The 16955-nt window shown below is 39.5% G+C and overlaps 1 protein-coding gene across 1 annotated transcript in view; it reads right to left on the reverse strand.

The window, feature by feature from the left end:
• LOC103776629 (chromosome unknown open reading frame, human C16orf70) overlaps positions 1-16955 on the reverse strand; it is a 33226-nt gene that overhangs the window by 2134 nt on the left and 14137 nt on the right. The window contains exons 6-15 of the mRNA XM_008944151.1: positions 13637-13731; positions 10892-10989; positions 9334-9446; positions 7176-7309; positions 6510-6593; positions 5733-5815; positions 4886-4929; positions 2889-2932; positions 1701-1759; positions 377-449 (exon numbers count right to left, since the gene is read on the reverse strand). Coding sequence (XP_008942399.1) covers positions 377-449; positions 1701-1759; positions 2889-2932; positions 4886-4929; positions 5733-5815; positions 6510-6593; positions 7176-7309; positions 9334-9446; positions 10892-10989; positions 13637-13731 — 827 coding nt within the window. The remainder of the gene's footprint in view (positions 1-376; positions 450-1700; positions 1760-2888; positions 2933-4885; positions 4930-5732; positions 5816-6509; positions 6594-7175; positions 7310-9333; positions 9447-10891; positions 10990-13636; positions 13732-16955) is intronic.

The raw sequence follows: 16955 nt of genomic DNA on the forward strand, positions 1-16955 counted from the left end.
AATAGCAAATATGGAACTGATCTGTCTGGGAAATGAAACCCCAACCATTAAAAAAAGCAACAAGCTCTTGGCTAGTCCCTAAAACTGGTCCATGATGTCTAAACCCCAGCATGCTCCATCACTACTCAGAGCCAAGTGTCCCCATCCCCTGCTAGGATGAGTCACAGCTGACAAACTTGAAGTTCCAGCTTTAACACTCAAATGTACAACCTCAGAGAAGAGGTGGGAAAGTCGCCCGTTTCTGCCAATAAGCTCTAAAAATATAACCACTCCCAAGGGCTGGCTTTTCTTGAAGTGGAAATAAGAAGCCAGTCGCAATAATAGCAAACTTCTCCTCTCCTCTTGCTCTAACAAATATAAAAGTTTTTCTCCTAACCTCAAAGATCATTCGTTGCAGTCCAAAGCAAAAGGTTGACCCAAATGGGTTAGTGTTGTTTGGAGATGACGACCTGAAAAAGAAAAAAACCCAAAATGGATGTGTGAGGATCAGAAACTTCTTAGGAGAGAATAACCACTTGGGAATACAATGTAAATTACAGCATCTGTATCATGGCTTTCATCAAAAGAAAGTAAATCTATGTCAGGCAACACCACTGCCAGACTCTGAGTGAGCCAGGGGATATCACTGCTTAATACTCAGTAAGAAAGTAACCAAAAAGTTACTAATGACCTCTACAGGAAAATTCTCTTTCACTTAAATAGGAAGAACCCTGATAAGAAAGATACACAGGAATAGAGAAGCACTGCCCTGTAAGACGCTGAAAGAATAATCCAATTTGATCAAACTGTATTTTTCAGCATTAATGTATCACTTGTCCTCCTGCTACTTCTGATATATCTGCCTTTTGGCTTCTGTTGTAACTGACGAGTTCCTCAGATATCACCTCTTGAGACATTTCAGATGTGCTCAGTAAATCAAATTCTGGTTGAACTACTCTTTACACCACAGATGAAAAATAGAAGGGCTCTAAATAATCGCTGTTTCACGTCAGCTTTATTTTACATGGCTTCTGCTCTAACAATCTCACTGGCATTAAACAGGAGTAAAGGGCACAATGATTTAGGGGAAAAAAAATTAAAAGCAACCCTTCAAATTCAAAATCATACTGATGAATATATCATGTTTGGTACAGCTGAAATTGCTGCAGTATTTTCACAGTACCCAAGACTTACACTTGGCCCAAAAATACATCCCAGTTTCACATCCTACCACAGATTAACTCTGCAAATAGATAATGCCTATTCAATCCAACACCCGGCTCAATGCCTGCAGAAACACAGCAAATATAAAGACTATTCTGCCTTTAGCCAGCCTAAAGGAACCACAGAACAACCATGTCTGTTCATAAAAGCAAAGCCTCTTCAGACAGACTGCTGTCACCTATACTACACACTGTGCTGTACCATGTCACGTCGCTGAAATGCATGTGACCGTGTCATAAAGAGTGGAGATTTTTATACTAAAGGGACAGGTTTCTTTATATGCTGCCTAACTTTTCTTGATTTTACAGTTCAAGGAATTTTGGAAGTGTTCTCATTCCACATGTCAGTCTGCCTCCTCTGAGAGCAGCTCTCTAGTCTTGTTAGTAGCCAAAAACCTTAAAACCTTAGCAGCAAAGCAGCACAGACATGACTAGTGCAGTAACTCATCCTCTGTTACCGTTCAACCCCTGTCAAGCAAAACAGAGAGAGATCTTCACCTGTGAAGTACCACTGGCTTCTCTACAGGGTGCCCCAGAAGATCCTGAATACTGTCCCACTGTAAACATAAAAGATTTTGTGTTAAAAGGAGGCACAGGAAAAAAAATTCTTTTTGTCTACAATAAGAATCTCATACATTTTTGTCATGTGCTCATTTTCCAAGCAACAACTCAGGCTGTAATTACAGAATTATTTTGTGACTGGAGCCACACTCAGTAATGGAAAGTATACATTATTAGGACAAGGAAATTCTCTCAGGGTGTATTCCTTTTTGTCTCAAAAAAACTTTGAATTAGAATTATTAATACAAAAAAATTCCATGAGTCTTGTGGGCAAAGTGTAGCTGAAAAATCTTATAGCATTTCAGGAACACCTCAGGGAACAAAGCAACTATGGGAAATATCAGCAAAATATCCTCTTATATGCCTCTGCAGAGGGGAAAACAGCATCACTGCCCCTCTCCCAAAAGTCTTTTCTCAATTGAAGTGACAAGTTTAGAAAAGAAGAGGAAAGCTGCACTATTTAATAAATGTCTATCAGTTGGCATCACTCTAAGCAGACTTAAGAAGCTGCAGTTTCACCCCCAAGACTGAAATATGTCAAAGCACCAAAGGGTGTAAGTAATTCAAATCCAAAAGCAAACAACTGCAGCTTCCAGGCTGCCAACTCAAATTTTTCTCTTCCCATTCTGGGAAGTCAAGGAGTCCACTGTCACCAGGAGGTGTCACACTGGCAGTGACATCTTTTTAAAGCCCGTTGCTGCCTGAGAACCATCCCATTACTGGCTGCCTACAGAAGGCAGTTGAAGGGCACTGGGCCCTCTTGGTTAAATACATGTCCTCAAGAGCTGCATTAAGTAGAAAAACTCTGAAAATTATTTAGAAATTTCTCTTCCAGCTAATGCTTAGCCACCAGTATCACTTATTTTACTGTTCTAGGTGCAGCTATCTTAAAATACAAAAGCAGCAATAATAAAATTTAGATAAAGTGTACTATTCCAAACACCTTCACCCTTAACAAAATGTTTAAGCCACAAAACATCTATCATCTTTCACCCTTCAGCTTCTCTACTCTAAAACCACATGATACAACTGCTACTATTTCTTCAAAGCGTGTTGCAAATTCTACATAGATCATTTAGATGGTGTAAGGAAAGCAGGAAAACATTTGGTACTGCACAGACTTACCTTGCTATACGTTGTACATGTTTCTGTCTGTGAATCAGCACTATCTATGAAAGAAAAACAGAAAAGCCTTTATGCTTGAATAGCATCCTACATAAACCTTTCTTTTGGGAGGTTAGTTCAGATAGCAGGAGGCAGACAAGCATTAAATCAGTCCACGCACACACTTACCAGCATTTATTAGCAACCAGAATTGTCAGCATTGATTAAATGTCAGTTCAGGTGATTAAACAAACCTGCCTATTTACAGCAAGTTCCAAGTTCTAATCTTACACAGAAGAATGCCAGTGTAAAAGAAACCACATCTCTCTGTGCTCAGTTACCATGCCCGGCACAGCCACTCCTGGAGGTGACGTGGTGTGCCACCCATCAAGCCCAAACACTCCACTGCATGGGGAAGGAAGCTGGCTAAAAGACTCAGGAGCTGGCAGCTTGAAATCAGCTAAAATGTCCCTCACAAACACAGAGAAGAGAGCTTGGGAACTGCAGCTTACCTATGAAATAATAAAAAAAGCTGCAGGTAAAGACAGCATTGTGTTTATGCTTAGTCTTAAAAAGAAACTGTTTGCTGGTGGTTTCAAGCCCTGCTTCACACATACATACATAATCTGGGGGCTTCTGAATCCTGCAGGCACCTTCCTGAAGCTGTGGGGATGCACCTAGACACTAAACAAGTCTAACATAGCCAACAGTCTTTGACTGCAAGCTCCTCTGTATTTCCACCTGCTAAATAAACACGTTCTCTTCATGTTAACAGAGTTCAGTGGCTCTGCAACTTGAACTCTGGCTGTCAATTTATTGTCTGAAGCTGAACTATAGAAGGGAGTTCATAAAGCTGCATCAGACATTGCCACCAGATGGAAGAAGATGAGTCTTCATAAATTTTGTTACATCTGTTTACAACTTGCTACTTGTCCTGAATGTAAGCTAGAGAGCAGAAAGGTGAATTAAAAAAAACACCACAGACACATTCAGAGAAGATTTGTGGTACTACTTGAGGTGAACAAAAATGAGAAATCAATGCCTTTAAATGTAATGCACAATAACCTAAGGGAAAATAATTTAAAAAGCAAGAACTTTCATGCTTCTTCTCTTGGCCGAAGTACAAACAAACTTCTCCTATAAGCCTGTATATACAGGCATTGTTTTTGCAGGTTTTTATTCCTCTACATGCTAGAACTGCTGTGACAGCTACAGGAGAATTGTACTTTACCCAGAAAAGTGCTTTCAGTGAAAACCCACTGAGAATGAAGAAAACATCCCTGGCCGAACAAAACCTAGCCAGCAACCAGCATTCCCTGGACAAAACAAACACTTTCCCAGTACATCTGTTAACTGGTACATTGAAGAAGTCTACCTTGATCACTATGATCTCCTATCAGACAAAGGTTCCCTGCACTTTGAGATCACTTACACACAGAGCTGGGCACATCTTAGTGTCTTGAAGACTCAGCACTACTCATATATTTTTCTTTTTTTTTTTTTTTGACTAGAAATTTTCAAGTGAACACAACAGACATACTTGGTACAGCCAGCATATTCCAGATTTTCGTTCTCATTGCAAACTAAACCAGTTTATATTAAATATCATGAATGAGCCTTTCAAGAGCGAGCTCAGCATTAAAAATCTCAGCAGTGGGTTGGAGAGACCAGCTCAGACTAAGACTGCCTTACAGATTTTGATTCTCCAGGTACATGCTAACAGATTTCAGCAGAGCAACAGCATTACAGAAAATTAGTTGCAGCTAAATATTTATACAATCCAAGTAAACAAGGTAGTGTAAGTAAAAATCAGAGACTGACAGACTAACTTGTCCTGAAGTATCTTTAGCACTTGAATTGAGACCTAACCTCAAAATTTCTCCTCTGTCTCAACAACTTCCACTGTTTGCATCCCCTGCCAACAAAGGCTGCATTCCAAGTGAAAACTGGCCATACCTCCCCTTGGAGCACTTGGTGGCAGGGGCCCCCTAAACCAGGGCAGCAGATGAACTACTCACCTCGTTTAATGACTAGTGGAATCTTGAATTCACAGCGATGGTAACTAGAAAGTGCAAATCGTAAAGCTATTAGAAAACAGAAAAGCCAAGATAAACTGCCTAGCACAAACTCAGGGCTCTTAACAACCAGTCTAATGAAAAGTCACATGAATAATAAAATTAAAATTACTCTCAATGCTTAGAGATTAAGAAAAGTTCTCATTTCTATTTTTTACATGAAAAAAGGCATTAGCCTGGGAATGTCCTAACACATTTTTCTGGAGGACACAAAAGGTCCTCCACCACAAATTACTCTGCTGTGATACAGACTGGATGAAGGAACACTCAGCTTAGAAACCAATCTATATATTTCTCTGTCACTAGCTGCTTTAATCAGACACCCTATCCCTTATTCTCTAACTCTTATTCCTCCTCTAAAGACTTTACATTTTAGAAGTATTAAAAATATGTTCAGAAGCATGCCAGATTTTGGTTTGCCTTTTTTTTTTTAAATCACTAACTGAAATAATGTCAGGAAAACCCCAGCAGCCTACCTACCAGTAAGTAAATGGACACTCCTGCTAATACAAAGTTTGCCTCTAGCAAGGGAGTTTGCACATTACAGCTGGACCAAGACCTATGTTGTCTCATTTACTGCTTTAAGACATGCTTGACAATATAAAGGCATTCAAAAGTAAAAAGAAAATTAAAAAGAAGAAATAACAACGATGGCTGAAACCTCCACAGGTTACCAGATACAGCAAAGAGACCTGGCGAAAAAAAAATACCGGAATTCTACAAAAGGAACAAAGGATTTCCTTTCTGGATGTTTCACAACACTCTTAAGAGATCAGCTCTTTACACTCACATGTTAAAGTTGTAATGACCAGGGTAATTTGTATGCAGGACAAATTTCTTCACCTTGTGAGTGTTTGCATCAAAGAGAATATCCTGTTGAAATAAAACCAGACAGACATGAAGCAATTTGGACAGAGGAAGGTGGCTTTCCTCACACTAACCTGAGATCAGTTACAACAGTAACTGTATATAGTGACATGTATTTATGTCATCAGAAAGAACCAAACGGGACTATGAAAAGCTGAATTTACAAGTAGTCTTTCAAATACTAACAAATACACATTTCCAGCACTCTGTCACAACTGCACTTTCATTTGGTAATGTTGGCAGGTTTTCTAAGGTGGTCTTGTTTTTCCTGCATGTTATTTACAGGAATGTAGACAAAAGCAAAATAGCTGTAAGGAAGCACATGAAGGTTGAGCTACATCCCACAGCTTAGCAAACTTCCACAACTGGTGTTACAGCACCTTTATCTGGGTTCTGTGAGACTGGAGTGTGAATTTGGTGGATTTTTATTGGTTCATCAGGCACAGCAGAGGGAGAAAATCTAGCAAAATGCAAAAGCACAAACCAAGAGCTCTCCCTCCACTGGCAGAGATAATAAAATGTTACTCAATTTCCAAGCAGTAGAGAAAAGCCAGTGGTGTTTTCCACATCCAGAGATTCCTAAGACAGCAATCAAGGATTTTGCAGTCTCATTTCCCACAGCCTCCAGCCTTCTGATAGCATAGCTGTGGAACTAAATCAAAGCTTCACACACATTTGTTTATGGCAGCTTCCCACTCACCACTCCAAGTGTGAAATAATTGAAGAAGTAGTCATTGCACTTTGATGGGACCTGCTTGTGGGGCGAGGGCGAGTGGATTTTCATCTGCAAGAAAGATTTTTCAGGTGTATTTAATAACGTTCACAACGATGAATGCTATTAATAACATCACTCAAATTGCTGTAATCTCATTTGAAGCCTCCGTGTTCAAGCATGAAGATACTGTGCTTAATGACAGGACAATGAAAGGCTCAACAACACATCAGCTTTTTTCCTTTTTAGTTATCTGAAGGAAAAGGTTTACTCATATGCTGTTAGGTAAAAAAAATAAGGGAGGGATCAAGTATATGCTGAAGTTATTTTACATAGAATACTTAAAAAATAGGCAGCATCCACTTGCTAAGGCTCATTTGGATTTAAAAATGCTTCCATCTTTATCAATTTTTAAACCAGTTTAAAGAATAACGTAATAGCCAAATTTGAACAGATTTGCATCAATTTAGCTTAAAAAAAAACTTCTTAAACCAAATTATGCAACAGTTCATCCTAGTCTATTATATGTCAAATGAAGCATTCATAGTTTGTGCTAAATGATAACTTAATGTCACTGGCCCTACAAAACACCAGCTCTGTGATTAAACCAAGAGTGCACTGCACAGGGACAAAGCCCCACATGAATTCCCTCACCTTATCTTCAGACTTGTAGAAGACTTTGTGGGGAGAGCCCAAGGTGCTCAGCACATCCTGGCACGAATCGCCGAAGTACACACAGCGCTCGAATACCCGCATCTTGGCATCGGCTAGAACACCCGGGCCACAACCTAAGCAACAGAAAACAACTCAAAATTCAGCCCTCCCCATCAGAGGATACATCAGCAGAGCAACAGCAACAGCTTGCATTCCTCTATCTATCACAGACCAAATGGCTGCATTCTTTAGACAACCGTGCCAACCTAAACTTAACCATTTATTTGGCAAGTTTAAACATTTCTTGCCCGGGTGCTGTATGTGCTGAGTGCTGCACAGATCCCCATCTTCACCCCAGCATCAGCAGTGCTGTCTTCACTTCCTGGCCATTCACCTCAATGTGACTTGTATTCCTAGACCATCTCAATTTGATCAGTTGATTATTAGAAGTATCCGGAATTGTTTCTATCCCTAAAAATATTCTACTTTAGCAGCTAGAGATGCATCTCCAGCTAAAAAAGTGAAGTCCATAAAGTGAAATTCCTCACTCATACTAGCTGCATCAGAAAATATTCATTGTTCACTCAAGATTCCCATAGCTTATTAAATCAATAAAGTATGTTCTTACACAAAGTGAAAGGCAGATCTTATTGAACAGCCATTACACAGATGAATTGCTGACATACATTATCAGATGCTAAGAAATGGAAAGATCTTCCAAGCTTGTGACCCCCTTTGCTTTCAGGAATGCAGCATCTCACATTTACGAGAACACAAAAACACATATCCAGCAGTTATTGCAAATTACAAGATGTGCTCTAAATACACACATAGCTTTCTCACTATGCATTATTTAGGCAGCTGGTTACCCAAGGAAATCAAATAATAAAAATCCAATTCAGACATCCTTTATTTTTTTTAAGCAAGAGTTGCTTCAAATTAATACACTTGCAGAAAAACTCATGCTAAAACAAGGGCATGAGTTCTACAAAGGAGTTCCTACAGATTTTAGCAAAATAAGAGCAGCACATATCCATACTGCCTCTCTGCAAGTTTTAGTCTGAACATAAGTGGCATATTGTCATTATTTTATTCATTGACATTTCCTTTAAGCTGCATTTCTAACTAAACATGACACTCTACCTTAGAAGTGTCCAATTTCTCAAAATCCTTTCTATTATTATGATGTCATAGCTAACTCCTTCCCTAGTGCACGAGGATATATGTTCCCTGGCCTAGGCAGCTCTCCATTATCTTCCTCTGTAAAGAGAGAAGCAAAGTAACTTGAAAACACCTGTTCCATTTTTATTCAGATTTCTTTACTCTTCCTCTTAAATCTTCTCCTTTTCAGCTTCTGCATTTTGCAAACGTATTCCAAGTGTTTTCTCCATATATATGTACAGCTAGCAATCAGAACATGTCAAGAACTGAGCCTGTGATTGAAAACATCTCAGAATTTCTTAAAAAAAACTAATGTTGTCTCAAGTTACAGTGACTGAAGAAGGCTCCTTTTGCTTCCTTCCCTGATTTCTAAGCACCCCACATCTCTGAAAGCACACACAGGAAGGTACTCAGCAGCCTCCGTCACCTTCACTGTCTCCTGTAGCAAATGAAAACAGAATTGAACTTAAAGAGCAGTCTAAGGCTGCAGCATTGATGTAGGCTCCTGCTGGAGACTATGTATTTTTTTTTTAAAAAAAGGCTTTTTAAAAGTCTTCAAGAATTAATCACAAAAATATCAACAGCATACAGCTCACTGGAATCTCAGAAAACACATTTACATCATGTTTCTTGATTTCTCATGTGGTGGGTGTTTTTTTTAATATTTTTTTAAAATTTTTATTCTATACATGCACCTGAAGACAAATTCCCCTTCTGCAACCTCTAAGGACTGGGAACTCCTGAGGACAGGACTGCAGTCCTCTGTGACTTCTCCAGGGCCAGGGAAATGCAGCAGCAGCCAGATTCATCTTCAAAGGGCTTGGGGTTTTGTTTGAGGTTTTTTTGCTTTTGTTGGCAATAGTTCAAAATAAGGTATATAGAACACTTGGAAAGCGCCTGTAAAAGCATCACAAATAACCTATGCTTAATTTATACAAGTTTATCCCTCTTTTCCTGGGGAAAGTGGTTAGTTCAATGTTCTGAGTGCCACCAATACCTGCGGTGAGTAGGCGAAGCCTTAAACCTGAGGGTCCAGTTCCATCTCGCAGAACATCAACGTTCTCAGCATACACATTACCAAGGAAACAGCTGAGAGGCATCAAGGGAGCCCTGAAACCAATAGTAGAAAAATCTGCATAGGATTCACATCATCTTCAAATTTCCCATTAACAAACTGGTACCAGTTACTGGAACAGAGCACATCAGCTCTGACAAAGCTCCGTTGAGCTCGGACTGAAGGTTTAAAGTTATATTAAGCACCAGGATCTGAAGGTCTGGGCGAAAAGGAAGACAAATAAGGCAGCACCCAAATGCAGAACTTTAGTATTAAGAGAAAAAAAAAAAAAAAAAAAAAGAAAAGTTTCAAAGACTCCAGAAGTTACAGAAAGCGTATCTAGCCTTTGAATAACTCCTGTCAGAATATGTCACCTCAGACTTCCTTCAGTATTTGAGAAAGTAACAACAGCCCCAAGTAAGATTTTTTCAATGGAAAGGCTGCTTTTTTCTGTATTAGTAAGTGCTCTGTAAAATTCACTGTTCATATGTGAATTCCTCCTCTATGTGAATGTCTTGAGCTCAAAGTCAGGCTCTGAGCTCTCACACCCCTCCCCACCCAGTGTGACATTTGCAACAATTAGTGCTTTCTCTAAAGCCCATCATGTCACAGATGGGCACAGACACCAACATTTTTCTCAAGTGCACTTGTTTCTAATTAGGAGACAAAACCTGCACAAACAAGGTTCCCTCCCTTCTGAGCAGTAATCCAAGGACGTGTTAATCTTTTCCTGGTGTTAAAACACGCTGTCTCTTCAAAAACAGCCACCTTATCAGTCTCGGTGTTTATCAACTGAAAGGAAGAATTTACAGAAGGTCTTTCCTTGAGTAAAGAATCCCAGGAACAATGTTTTTAGACAAAGCAGACCATCAGATGTTGCACAGTAATGTAATACTTAAAAGAAGCCAGAATACAATACCACAGAAAACATTAATCATACTAAAATCCAACTATTCCATTAACATTGAGGCATGAAGATTAGTTTCTTCACAATACCTCTGTGTGAATTCCCCAGAACACCTCAGGGTGGTGAGACACTGGCACAGGTTGTCCAGGGAAGCTGTGGATGCTCCATCGGTGGAGATGTTCAGGGCCAGTGTGGATGGGGCTCTGAGCAACCTGCTCTAGTGGGAGGTGTCCCTGCCTGTGGCAGAGGGCTTAGAGCTAGATGATTTTTAAGTCCCTTCCAACCCAAACCATTCTACAATTCAACTCTGATTTCCTCCTGTATTTAATGAATTAATTTTTCAGGTAATTGAATTAGCCTACTACAGCTAAGTCAAGCCGATTTTATAGCAACATAAATCAAACCAACATTTGATTACAAGGTCTGAGGACATCTATGGAAATCTTAAAGATGTTGCTATTTAAAGGCATTCTGCACACTATCAAATTCATAAAAGACCCAAATGGAACTAGAAAAAAAAGTGTATGATTATACTTAGCATTCATAAAACCCTAAATAAATGAAGTATAAAACCTCACACCCAGCTGTACATACTTGGTATCCTGCAGACTGTTTCCATTGTAGATGTACATACGTTTCACAGTCGCCCCATGTGGAATTTGCAGAGAGGCCAGACCATGGGCAAAGTTAGGCTGTGGAATTTCAAAATCATTCTTGTTACATGCCACGGCAGATGCTCTAAAGTTATAAATGACATCAGAAATCCAGTATTTATTCTTACCAATTCAGGTAAGTCTCTAGCTAAAGACAAGGGGAAAAACAACAACAAAACCTCCTTCTAGTTGGTGTTTCTTGACTTTTTTTTTTTACCACTCCTGGATTCCCAAGCTGGGGTGAAGTGTTCACTACATTTATCCACCAAAAGATGGCACTAGTCTGACAATTAGTCATGGTGCATACTGAGAATTCCCATTTTCTTCATTTGGTCACTGTCAGCTAGCACTATAAAAAAGTGTTTTGTACTGATACGCTGTATTTAAGTCCTGAAATATCTTAAAGGCACAATTTTTTTCTCTCCTACTGCATTAATTTCAGGCTTTTAATATTTTTTTGCCAGTTTGTAAAATGCCATTATCTGATGATCTAAGACTCATTCGTTAGGTTTTCTGTTCTCCTTCTCACTACTTTCTTACACAGAGTGTTTTGATAGGGATCCGGAGCATTCCCATCAAATATAAAGCATGCTAAGGAAGTCTAATTCATTCTTCTAGTGTGCTAAGAGCCTATTTCTTTCAATTCTGAAGATGACAGAGCCTTCTTTAAGATTGCCAACATTACTTTGCTGGCACTGGACAGAAAATAAACTTTGTCACAAGCAGTCAATAAAAACAAAATGTACAACATGCAAACTACAATGCTGGTCTACTTTAACAGGACATCACATAAGGTAAACACAAAAATTTACTCAGAAATGAATTAAAAATTAATCCAGAGCAATAACTTTCATTGCAGCAGGTATTTAGAAAGGAACCTCCACCACTTAGAAAACCTAGAGATGCCCTGATTTCCATCTCCTTCCTGAATTTTCCCAGAACATAAGCACCCCAAATAAGACCTTAGATTATTTTTTAACATACCTTAGCAACAGAAATCCTCTCTAGAGTCATGAAGTGCCTGGACCATATACGCCTCATTTCTTAACAGAAACAGCATGACTAAGTTTTCATATTCTCACCTGCAGCTTATTGCCAGCTATATAAACACAACAAGTTTTCCTCAGAGTGCTTCCAATTCCATAAGCAGAGTTGACACTGCTTTGCTAACCAGTTTAGCATTCCTGTACGATCCTCTCTGAACTGGAAAGATTTCCGTGTCTTCGAACTTCACACCACTCTTCAGTCTTTCCTAATATTCCTCCCTGAAAGGCTCCACAGTTGTCTTCCCTGTGGACTGTTTCATACTCTTCAGTTTTCTAAGAGCCTATTTCTACCTACTCTCACTCTGTGCAAGCAACATTTTACTAACCTCATCTGAACAACAGGATGAAAGACTTAGAGAATGCAAAATTATCTTCTCCACTGTTCTAGCTGCCAGGAAGAACTGTACCATGCAAGAAACACACTACGTCCCTCTCAAAGCATATTCACACCAAGCATTCTGCAACTCTCCTCAATTATTTTTCTGAGCTAACTGAACCACATACAAGACACACATATGCAGTGGCTAAAATAGATTGTGGCTGCTTTATTTTAACATCTTCTAGCTTTAGGTAGAGACCAAGAGCAGGGAGGTGGACTCAATAATCTGTACGGTTTCCTTCCAACTTAAGATATTCTGATTCCATGATCTTTTCAAACCCTCAGTGTAACAACTGACTTTCTTAGCAGCTCAGACATTTTATTCATAAATGCCCTGGGAAGCCTTGCATGAAAAGTAACAAATCTTTGTTGGGACGTTGTTTGGCTTATTAGGCTCCTATTTACTTTCCAATACTTCCAAAACCCAACTGACCTTCACCTGCTAAATAGTAACTTCCCCTGGTTACCCCATGTTCTCTCACATGTCAAAACACTACTGAAGCACTTGCCTGGGACATAAAAACATGTGTCATCATGTTGGTTATTTCTCCCATTTTGTTCTGTCTTTTCATACATTTTTTTTATATTAATACCATACAGCACATTCTTTTTAACTAGTAATCTCAAATAATACAACTGAGAGGGTTTCCATCCTCACATGACCCAAGGTCTATGTACATTTTTGTTAATGTAGATGGAAATGACAGGAGACCTGATCTTGTTTCCACTAGACAGTGATTTCCAAAGATTTCAGAGAACACGGTTCAATTATTCAGTAACTCATCTGAACAAATGGTGAATATGCAAACAGGCGTTACAAATAAAGCTCATTCATTTGGCTTTCTAAAAGCACTCACACTGAAGTACACTCAAGATGGGAATGTATTTTATGAAGTCTATCCCAGTTCAGTTGCATAATCACTTCGATGAGATTCAAAAATATCTGATAAGAGAACTGCTTAATATTTATGTATTTGCATAGACGGCGCTTGTATTTTTAGAAGACTTCTTTCAACAACAGAATTGCTAGTCCCAGTTCATGATGCAAGCAAAACCTCTAAGCATATGTCTTCTGATAGAAGGAAGAAAATTTTTGACTTTAAAATTATTACATAGCATGAATAAGAGCATGACTGAGGAGTTAAATTCCTTCCAAATTACCAGTTTCTTTTGCTTGCAGGCAAGACATGCTGTAGGTGGTATTTTGCAAGTACCATAGAGGCAAAAAAAGTCTATATATTAACTAAGAATGATTGCTGACCTCGTACTTTGGAGTTTCAGTCCAGGAGTCTAACTGAAAAGAAAATGACAGTCCTCTGAAATTGAGGTGAAAGAGTTGCTCAGCTGAATTGTACACTAAAAGGGAAAAGAAAGTAAAAACAGAGTTACCAAAATAAGCTAAGAGTTCTCCAGTTCAGATCAAACAGCACTTTCAGCCCAAAAGGAGCTCTCTCTCTCTCTTGCATACCCCAGCTCAGCTACCTGCACTCCAAGTACTACAGCCCAGGAAGGAAATGCTTCAGCCACACAGCTCCTAGGCCATTGACAATGATAATTAAAGACAGTACCACCAAAACCACCAGCTGATCAGTCAGCTTTTACAAAGACCAGTGATAAATCAGAGCACACACAGACTTCCAGCTGGCATCATGTCACGAGAGGTCCAGATTTATTGCAATAAATTGCCCAACATCAACTATAAAGGGCAATAAAATCATCCCAGTGCTTACTCGAATGAGACATACTGTTTTGTGAGACTGTGGAAAGCTTAAAAACAATCCCAGGAGACTGGGAGTTTGGGAATTGATGCTACCACACTTCAACCTGAGACCAGTAGCTGCTGGGGGAACACAGTGTTCTTGTAACACAGAGCAACTGGTTTATTTGCAAAACAGTTCAAAAATAGCAGAGATAAAAAACAATGAAGAAACACTCCAACAAGATAAGTTGCTTCCACTTCAGAGGAAATTGGTTTAATATTCCCTTTTTTATTCTTAGTTTTGCATTCAAAATAACATAGTATAGAGAAAACACAAATATATAATTTCCTTCTCCCTTTCAAGTATTCAACCTGAGAGATATGTCACAGGCTATTTAGATGATGCCAGACCACCCAGGATAGAGAAATAATAGTTAAGCAATAAGCATTAAGCTTTCAAAAGTGATCATTTGCCTTTTGTGCAGAATGTGCTGGTTAAGAGCCTTTTCACTGCTTGTCACTCAAAGGAAGACACGCGGGAAGAGGGAAATGTTTTGATCTGCAGGAAAATTACACAAATCTCTCTTGTGATAAATTATGATGCATCTTTTCCAAAGCCCACAGCCAGCTGGAGAAGTTTTTTCCCCTAGTCATGCCAAGTGTGATATCTGATTATATAAATCACATCAGTTCCCACCCCCTGCAACATTTGTGGATGTTAAGGCTCAAAGGGTAAGGAGTGGCTTCATCATATGATGTTCTCTTCAGCCTCCCTCAAAGTCGTGTGTCACAACCACGTGACCAAACGTAAATTTTAAAAAAGAATCAGGTTTGTTTATTACACAGGTCCCCTGCAGAATAATTCCACTCAAAATTGCTGACAGAAGCAGACGGAATGCTGCTTTGCTGCCAGAGTCTGGGTGAAGGAAGGGGATGAGTCCACCTTCCAGGAAAGTGGTGGAGTGTGACCAGCTGGGAAATGTTTCTCCAGATCAGGATGGGACAAAGCCACTGACACCAGCCGGGCTGCAGAACAGACAGTCCTGAGCAAAGCAGAAGCAGCTCCAAAAATCCCATCTTTCCAGTACCAAGCACAAGACCTTTAGCACCTCAGGAGAGCCTGGACAACTTCCGAAGTTTGTGGGCGAGGAACCATGACCCTCCCATTAAATTTGTGAGGCTATTGTGGCAGAAAGGATGGATTAGATTTTTTTTTTTTCTTCTACCCTAGGACTTCATCTCAATCCCACAGCCCTTGTCCATGCTGAGTGGCACTTGGGCAGACAGCCGCATCCACGAGGACTCGAACAGGATGTGATTTCAACAGCACCACTGGCAAGAGCAAACGCTTCCCAGCAGGAGGTCAGGTCAGAGAATCATGGAAATGTGGGATAAAGTCTTGGCTTGAGTGATGCTATTGACCTCCAAAGTGGTCATATTTCAATCAGCCCCATGACAAAGATACTACAATATTTCAAACTAACATTAGCCAAAAAGTAAAGAAGCTGGTTGCAATTTTCCTGATGACTCCTCTTTTTTGAAACCACTGATCTGGCAAAACCTCAACTGCTCCCTGAAGGTTGGTTTCAACACAAAACCATTGCTAACCTTTTGAAATATGTTTTGAAACTATCACTGTATCTTGTTGCAGGAAAGTTCTGTGGCAACTACCTTGGTTTCATGTGAAATACAACATTTTGTTTGAGATTCTAGCTGAGGTTAACACAGATAAACAACAAAGTACTTTTCAAGGGCTTGCCTTGGGGTTTTGGAGGAGTATTGGTAGAGAAAAGAAAAAGGATGGTTACCTCATGCTTTCATGCATGAAAATTGGCATTTCGGTCACATCAAGAGGAAGGTTTCTCCTCCCACCTTTCTATCCCCACCTCAGCTGCAATTTTTGTGGGACATGAAAACACTGTTATCATCCCCCCCAGGCGCTGGAAACTACTCTGGTTCTTTGCCTTTGTTTCAGAAATCACAAAGAAAAAAAAGTTATCAAAAACTTGCACAGCATGACGCAGTTTAAACTGTTTATGTCAATCAGCTTAATATAGAGCATTTACTTCTGCTACATAGGCCGTTACTGGAAGATACCAGACTTCCAGTGAGAAAAATTAATAAACAAATGCATTCATGAAATGGTAAGAGGACAACATTTTAATAAATACATTTTCACATCTACATGTCACCAGATGAAGAGATCTTATGAAAAAACTATCATCAGATGAAGCAAGCGTGCTAGTTCTCTTAATTGAATGCGACAGGCACACGAGATCCTGCCAAGTCAGCAGGAGGACACATGGTGCCCAACTCTGTTATTCAAGTGCTTGCATACAATTTTATGCAGCATTAAAACATGTTTTTTCTATCAAAAGCAATGCTTACAGCTGGGTATGTATTTTGATGGCTCATAACATCACAATTTTGCAAGTTCTTCAACTCTAAATATTTACGAATAAATGATTGTCACAAAATCTGTAAAAACTACAAACTGTCAAGGATATGGAACCACCTTCATGTTCCCTAAATTCTACACAGTCTCCTGTATGTACTATTTCCATAAGAGAACTAACTATAGATCTCAGCATTTCTCCCTGAGTGGAAACATTAAGATCATGTGAAGTTTGACAAGGCCAATTCTGGTCCTTGGGGTATTATGGCTAGAGATCCTCCAAGCTTCATTTATCTCCATCTGATGTTCATCTACTAGAACAGGCTTTTATGCAATGATACTACTTTAGCCACATGACCCTCCCCAGTTAATAAATCCTGTTCTGCAACATGCAAGAGATTGTCTGCAAAGAACAGGAACAAAGACTGGATATGCAATCACCATCCATCACAAAGAACACGAGCCTATTTGGGATCAGCCCGACTA

Source organism: Merops nubicus, unplaced genomic scaffold, assembly GCF_000691845.1.
Source record: "Merops nubicus isolate BGI_N331 unplaced genomic scaffold, ASM69184v1 scaffold47900, whole genome shotgun sequence".
Taxonomy (NCBI): domain Eukaryota; kingdom Metazoa; phylum Chordata; class Aves; order Coraciiformes; family Meropidae; genus Merops; species Merops nubicus.